Below are 7,965 nucleotides of genomic sequence, written 5' to 3' on the forward strand. Positions count from 1 at the left end.
ATCTGACTGAAGCCAGAATGAGTTTCCATTTTTAGCCTTAAACATAAGTAATTGAATGTGGGAATCATTGCTTGGACAGGAATGAGGGGTGGTGACTACAGTCCTGTTGAGGGTGTTGCAAGATGTCTCAGGAGAAATGTGGCATACTGGGAACAGGTTACCACCAAAGTGAGCTTGGAACCAAGGCCTGAGGAGTGTCTAGACAGAGAAGTGTGTGTTGGGGTGTGGATCCCAGGCTAGAGTGAGACTAGCATTATAAAAACTGGTAGGTGCAAGCCCATTCCAAAATGAAAGATCAGTGTGTCTAGGGTACAAATACGGTAGGCAGTCATGAGGAAATGTGAGAGGTGGTAGGCCTACCTTCTCAGGGTTTGGTCAGCTAGTGAGGGCCTTGTGGGAGATTCCTGGAAGATTAAAGTATATCTTTCTAGAAGTTTTCAGTCAGTATTGAAGGTGCTAGCAAGCCTGGTTTTCCCAAAGATTCCAGGGAAGTGTCTTCTCTGCTTCTTCCAGGCATCTCTAGCTCCTGGCTCCCCTGGAGTCTGGGATTATAGATTTGTCACTCCAATTTCTGTTCCCTCTTCCCTGTATGTATTAGTCTGTGGTTATTTATTTATTTATTTTTATTAAAAAGTTTCAAATTTATTTCAATATCTCGTTTAATTCTTTAAATTAGGATTACTGAACAATTACAGTAACTTAATATTATCAGAGGTGCAAAAACATTAATAAGATATTAAATACTACAGTGATAAAGTTACTAGACCATGCATTTAGATAAGCCATGTTTAGCATTTGAAAGTTCCAGTTTTACTAGGCTTTTGCTCTGTACTTGCAATTATAGCATGTTCCATTCTCATTTTGATATAATTTATCTAGTTTGTGCAATCACTAATATGCTGTTCAAATTTTTTTTAATTTAAACTTTAAGCCTTTCTCTGCCACTTAGGAAGTAGAATTTACCTGTTTATTCTTTACAGAAGATTGAAATTTTAATTTTCACTTTGATCCTCTTTGATTAAAAAATCATGACACCACTACCACACAAGTCTAAAACAGAATGTAATAAAAACAAGTCCTATCTATATAATCAGCAAATTATCACATAAGACTTGTTAACTGTCTCACAGCTGTCATAAGCACAAGGCAACACTGATGCCCATGTACAACAGTGCTTGGCATTTTGTCTGCAAGATTTACACCAGTGATTTTGTTCACAGCAACTCATCTAGGAAAATGGCAGTGCTCAGAAATACAAAAACTATTATGTCCAGCAGGTGGTCCTCTACATGGCCAGGAAGAGAATTCTATATAAAGTTAGATTAAAAATGCAAAATGTCTTGATAATTACCACCTCAAAGGTCAATGTCAGAAAAATGCAAAAAAGGACATACTTATTAATCATTTCCTTTTGAGAAAAAGTCAGAAATGCTTCTATTCCAAAAAATAAGCAGTAACGATTCTAAAATTGTGATTAATATACTGTATGTCTTTCAAGCTAACATAAACTTTCCACCTCCAGAATAGAACCTCATTTTAAAACCAGTATTTGAATCAAGTTTGTAGTCCTACAGCCATTTTTCTTCATATAGTGTTTTCACTTGAAAACATAAGCTGCAAAATGGCACCCAGCTGTCAGTTATAAAGAACTAGAAGTTGAGCATCCCTCAACAAAAATACTGACCAGTGATATGTTAGCTTTTCAGACCTTCAGAGTATTCACATAACACCTTGATGATGGGATCCAAGCCTCATCAAAGTTCATCTCCATCTCATTTAACCTGTAGAAAATTTTAGTTTCAGTGCTCCTGTATTTTAGCTGCAGCCCTTCACAAGTTCAGGTGTGGAACCTGCTACTAAAGCGTCATGTCTGCACGCTTCAGATTTGACAGGCATTTGGATTTTCAGATTAAAAATGCTCCAGTATGGTAAATGCCAATTCACAGTAACTTTCAGCAGTAACCAACAAACTTGTATACCAGCCGAAAAGTTACATGACTCTCCTATATGGTCAGCTGTAATTTATTAAGTAATACTTCCATGAACATGAATGAAACCTTAGCGAGTCCTGCCAAAGCTACATGATTTCCAAATGGTTTTCCTCCAGTTGCACCACCTCTCCATTCCTTTAATCTCTTTTTAGTCGTTTAGCTTTTGCAGTATTTTCTTGACATTTTTGCTTCTTCTTTTGCTCTTTCTCCTTGGCCTCAATCATCTTGGCCAATTTCCAGGAAAGTGCAGAGCTTGCTAGGAAGAGAGAAGTGAGGGCCCAAATGACTGTTGTAAGGAAGCCATATGGGTCTTTTGCAGCCCATTCTACGACATACTCAGCCCACGACTTTATGTCAAACGTCTTTGTGAAACTCTTTGGAAACTTCTGCTTGAGTAGTGATCTCTAATCTTTTCCTGGACTTATCAGTGGGCCAAACAATCTCAGATGCCCCGTGGTGGTTGTCTTTAGTTGTACAATACACTTCTGACAGGATTTCATTCTTCACTCCCACAATGGCAGTGATCTTCCAGCCTGGCTTCTGCCCCTTCTTTCCCAGGGTTCACCCCACTCATCCCCCGCTCCCAGCCACCTAGGCACATTCGCCCAGACCCGCCGGCCTGAGGCCGTGGTCCAGAGACTGAATGAGGGGCAGTGGGGGCGGGCTCACAGCGCCCAGCACAGCCATGGCCATGGACGACCCCTCCACCCGCCCCGCATCCAGAACCCATGGGCTCCGACGCCCACTCCCAACTCACCGCCACACCCCTATGGTTATTTATTTTTTTTAAAAAGTTCTCTGCACATTCCAGGGTGGTTTCAAACTTGAATACTCTTTCTGCATAGTCCCAAGTGGGATTACAGTGTGAATAATCTGAGCTGGAGAGATTGCATAGTCGCTGAGGTTCTTGGCTGCAAACTCATGTTCAACTCTCCAGGTGTCAAGTAAGCCAGACACACAGTGACTTAAGAATGTGCAGTGTTGCACATGTGCACAAGGGCAGATGTGCATCTAAAGTTTGATTGCAGTGGCTGAAGGTCCTGGTGTGTCAATTCTGTCTCTTCTCCCTCCCCCCAACACTTGCATAAAAATATAAAATAAAATAAATGTGTACAATCAGAACCATCTTCTGGTGTCATTTGTTGTTTTGAGGTAGGGTACTGCTTTAGCACAGCCTGACCTGGAATTCACTATGTAGTCACAGGGTGGCTTCAAACTCATGTAGATCCTCCTATGTCTGCCTCACAAGTGATAGAATTAAAGGTATATGTCACCATAACTGGCTTCTGATATATTTATGTCATAATTTCCTCTTATAATGCTGCCAATCATATGGGATTTGGACCCATGGTAGTTCTTCCTTTTAATTCAGCCTCCTTCCTGAAGGAACTATCTGAAATGAATCAGTTCCAGGTGCTGTGCTTCAATATATGAATTTGGAAGACAGAGACAGAGTTCAGCCCACAGTGCTGGGTATGAGACAGAGAGGTGGTAGGAGGGAGAGGGAGGATATCTCCGTTCTTCACATTCTCTCTCATCATTTCCACTGGTGTACAGGCAGGTGACAGCCAGACATGACTCTGTTTTCTGAGAGGCACATTGATGTACTTGTCTTCACTCAGTGTCATGTGATGACCTGGGTGTCACCTTTCTGCAGAGAGAAATATCCTTTCTGAACACCCCTTGAGATTTGAAAAGTGTTTGTGTCACATAGAACTGTGAACTCAGAGTCCTCTTGAAGAACTGGTCTTGGGCAGTAGGTCAGCTCACAGACATAAAGCTTCTTTTACTACCGCAGATGTCCTCTATCTTCTACATTGCCTTGATACCCCAAGTGTACACCGTTCCTCAATGTTCTGAAAGATCCCAGACTATGAGTACCCTGAATTTTCAGTCTCCACAAATTCCCTTCTTGAAAAATTTGTCCAAAGCCCAAGGAACTCAGTAGCTCAGACATCTCTGAGAAGGTGGGGTGGGGAATGAGTGGCCTGCAAGCAGGTACTCTAGTGGGCAGGAGTTGGGATGTCATGGAAACAAGTCACATTGTGATGCATACATTCCTGGAGCCCTGCCAGTGCCACTAAGTACGCTTTAGAATGACCCAGTATTGCACATGCATCATCATTGGGAGGATTCTGCTTTGCCACATCTTGTACTGTCAATGGCTTTTGTTGTTTAGACATTCTTGGAAAACTGAGTAGGTCAGCCCACTGGAGACAGAGCAGCTTCTGGTTTGAAGCGAGTTGCTGCATTCTTAATGCTACGCCATGGCAGAGGAGGGAGAAAAGATAGTAGTTGAGGTGGGATATCGTCTGCTGGGGATGTAGAATTCAAGGGAGAGCCTAGTTCTGATAGCAGTGAGTTCCTCAATATTGTGTCAGAAAGTAAAGTTGTAACTCAGTTAGATGAGGGATTGGAGGAGAAAGAAAAACACTTGGGCAGTGGGGTTTAAATTTAACACTGGTGAGTTTGCTGAGAGGGGAGAGGCCAGAGTGCATGAAGTCTCAGCCATCAAAGCTAGAGGCAGAGGCAGTAGAGCCATCTTCAGAGGCATGGTACAGCCGACAATTGACCTTAGCACTTCCTACATATATGAAAGAAAGGATATGAACATGACCGTTCACATCTATGGAAGCCATAAGACCCAGAGGCAGCCAAGCCACCTTCAGAGGCTTGAGAGAGCTGAAAACTCACCTTAGCACATTCACTACTACAGATAGGAAAGACAGGATATGAACATGAGAGTTCACATCTGTGGAAGCCACAAGACACAGAAGCAGCAGGGCCATCGTTTGGAGGCATGAGAGAACAGACAACTGGCCTTAACACTTTCACTACTGAAGATAGTAAAGAAAGGATATGAACATGGCAGTTCACATCTGTGGAAGCCACAAGACTCAGAGGCAGCCAAGCCATCATCAGAAGCATGGGAGCTGAAAACTGACCTTAGCACTTTCACTATTATAGACACATTGGAAAGGATAGGAACATAGCAGTTGCTAAAAGTGGGTGTGAGCATATGGTTGGTGCAGGGGCCTGCATGAAAAGTAACTTTACATTTTAGTCAGGACATAAGCATTTGAAGAGGAGGGTCTGGTGTCTGAGCAAGCTTATATGCTATATGTCCATTCCTGCTGTCCTATTCATTCCTGCCCTCTATAACCTCTCACATGCTCTTCATTGACATAGCTGTTCCTATAACCACCCCTCACTTGTCAAGAGCAGGCAGCCCTGAGTCTATGGAATGCACAGAGTGTGGAAGAAAGTGGGCTTGGGTAAAAGAGGAAAGAAGAATTTCCTTTGCATAGTAGACCACAGGGTCCTCCCCTCTGCTTTTCTCTGCCAAGTTCTCTGACCTGAAAAAGCAGGATAGTCAGTCATATGAATGAAGGTGGACACATACAGATCACACACAAGCCTCTTTTAGGAAGACACTTAGGCTCCTGGAGACTGAATGCTCTTAGAACAAGTGGACTAGGTCAGATGATCAACAATAACACGAAGGATGTCCCAATGTGTGAATGAGGCTCATATTTCATGTACATGGTGCCTTCATTTACATCATCCCATATGATGCTCAACAGGAACTGTGAAGGTCAGATGTCACTGATTTCTTGTGAGATGATGAACATCTAGGATAAAGTCTGTCAGGAGACCAAAACTCTTAATACCAAAGCAACAATACACAACTCCTTTCTGGACATCACACTTGGGAACTGTGTGAGCAGCACCCACTGCCCAGGTTGGGCATCACTGCTGCTAGTCCGTAGAGCATCAGCTCTGAGAAGTGTCTTAAGTTTCAATGCGTCTGTGAGTCTGTCCTCTCACAACTGTATCTGAGACAGATTGTGCCCTCATGTGACACCTTATGAAAATGGCAGGAGGGGCAAACCTGGAACTATCAGGCCCAACGGGGAGGGACCTACCCTTCAATGTTTCCTTTCGTCCTCAGCTATGCCCTCTCCCTGCAAACAGAAAGGACAGAATAAGTAGTTGGAGTTTATTGTCTCTAGGATGTGTAGATTTTAATTTACCTGGAATGCAGCATCTATTAAATTAATAAGATTTATTCCTTCTTTTATTAATTCCAGAGGTAATTTAAGAGGCTCTTATTGCTCTATTATAACCATGGAGAATCTTGCCTGTTAGGTTCACACCTGATGTTTTCAGTCAGAAATCTTGTGCTCAGCCATGGTATCTGAGGTCAGGAGTCAGTACTACTCCCTCTGAGAACCCTGGGTCTTGGGAACAAAGCTCAGGATCCAGGTTCTTATGGGGGCCTTAGTGGTCAGCACTGCTTTCCTATCAGCAGGTGCATGTTCTCAAGTGTCAAGAGATGCTGTTCCCCCTGAGAGGACCTCCACTCTTTAACAAAGACAGTAAAACCAGGAATTAGTGTTGTTGGCTACATTATCCTGGCCTTTTAATTGACACCAGTAGAGGTAGCTTGTAGGCTCCAGATGAAAGCCTTAGGTCACCAGTTGCTTCTCACACACATGCATACCTCTCGGCCTCATGCCCCAGGAACATCTCTGTCCTCTTCTCAGTGTGCCATCTCCATGGAAACACAAGTGCAATCAGCAACACAAGAACAGAATTGAGAAACATAAACATAAATAAATAAACCTCTCAAGACTGTCACCATACTTCCTTACCTTTCTGATGACTTTACTTTTCCAGGGTAATTGTAAGAACAGTGTGACTATCAGGAACTACAGGCAATCAAGAAGCAATTCTACTATTCTGAGAAAGGTGCAGTTGGGTCTGTGTCCAAGAAAGTTGAGCCAAAGGTCAACCAAGGTTCAGTATGGCTATCCAGAAAAGAAAGACACTTCTCTATAATCTGAATCTCAAGGCTGCCTGAGACAACTGAGTTCTGAGGTTGCCTGGGCAGCAGCAGGTCTGCATCATAGTGCAGGAAAGAATCACAGAAGGGTTCTTAGGGTGGGGGAGGGGAGACTACAGCCCCCTACTCCCACCACAAGCCCTGCACAGCTTTCTTCCCAAGGCTCCTTCTCTTTCTCTCTCTCATATGTGTGTGTGTGTTTGACAACTTCTATACTTACAGGCAACAAAGTATGGTATTTCCCTCTCCTCCCCCGCTTTCCCCTTCATAACACTGCCCTCCATCATATCCCCTTACTCTCTCCATTAGTCTGTCTTTTAAATTGATATCACAATATTTTTCTCCTATTATGAGAGTTCTTCTGTAGTTATTCCTAGGTACTGCGAAGTCTTGCATATCTAGCCCTAATTCTGTCTGGACAGTTGTATGTAAGGAATGGTACCCTTCCTTTGGCTCTTAAGTTTCAATGCGTTCTGTGAGTCTGTCCTCTCACAACTGTATCTGAGACAGATTGTGCCCTCATGTGACACCTTATGAAAATGACAGGAGGGGCAAACCTGGAACTATCAGGCCCAACGGGGAGGGACCTACCCTTAAATGTTTCCTTCCTTCCTCAGCTATTCTTTCTACCACCTCTTCCTCAGTGGACCCACAGCCTTGGAGGGTGTGAGATGTTTCAGTGCTGGACACTCCTCCCTCCCTTCTTCTCACCACTTTGTTGCCTTTTAGGTCATCCCTGGGGTTATTGCCATCTGAAAAGAGAAGCTTCTCTAACCAGAAGTGAGAGTATCCTGCTCCAAATCCCATAGCCAACAGTAGCAGACAGGGGCATGGGTAGGTGTGTACTTGGTGGAAATTGCACATTATAGTGAGGAGAAAAGGATGCTAGCCTGTTTCAAACTCAAATTAACTTTTTCAGCTATCCAAATTCCTGTTTCCATTTAAATTCATCTGTATAGCTCTAGACTTAGCCTCCTACAGAAATGGAATGGTACATAAGAAGGTGGGCACCAGAAGGCAAATCTCTGAAACCAATCTCTCTATAGGGAAGAGAAGACAAGGGTAGGCTTGCTCCTAGCCTCCTAAAAACTGATTTGTTTTATCCATCCTTTTCCTCTTCAGGGAATT

At 43.2% G+C, this 7,965-nt stretch overlaps 1 protein-coding gene across 1 annotated transcript; it reads right to left on the reverse strand.

Annotated features, from left to right (window-relative positions):
* Positions 1 to 2,128: 2,128 nt before the first annotated feature.
* Positions 2,129 to 2,684, reverse strand: LOC123457296 (small integral membrane protein 15-like). The gene is made up of 2 exons (XM_045141255.1): positions 2,607 to 2,684; positions 2,129 to 2,377 (listed from the first exon to the last, which is right to left on the reverse strand). Exons 1-2 carry the CDS (start codon positions 2,682 to 2,684, stop codon positions 2,129 to 2,131), a joined length of 327 nt encoding a protein of 108 aa, XP_044997190.1.
* Between the last annotated feature and the right edge of the window lie 5,281 nt (positions 2,685 to 7,965).

This window comes from Jaculus jaculus, unplaced genomic scaffold (genome assembly GCF_020740685.1).
Source record: "Jaculus jaculus isolate mJacJac1 unplaced genomic scaffold, mJacJac1.mat.Y.cur mat_scaffold_35_1_3033546_arrow_ctg1, whole genome shotgun sequence".
NCBI classification, from domain to species: Eukaryota; Metazoa; Chordata; class Mammalia; order Rodentia; family Dipodidae; genus Jaculus; species Jaculus jaculus.

What these genes read in the sequence shown, in the direction of transcription:
- LOC123457296 (XM_045141255.1), bottom strand. Translation starts at nt 2,684, where the DNA reads ATGGCCATGGCTGTGCTGGGCGCTGTGAGCCCGCCCCCACTGCCCCTC. An exon ending in TGGACCACGGCCTCAGGCCG is followed by an intron (nt 2,378 to 2,606) that starts GCGGGTCTGGGC and finishes CTACTCAAGCAG; the next exon opens with AAGTTTCCAAAGAGTTTCAC.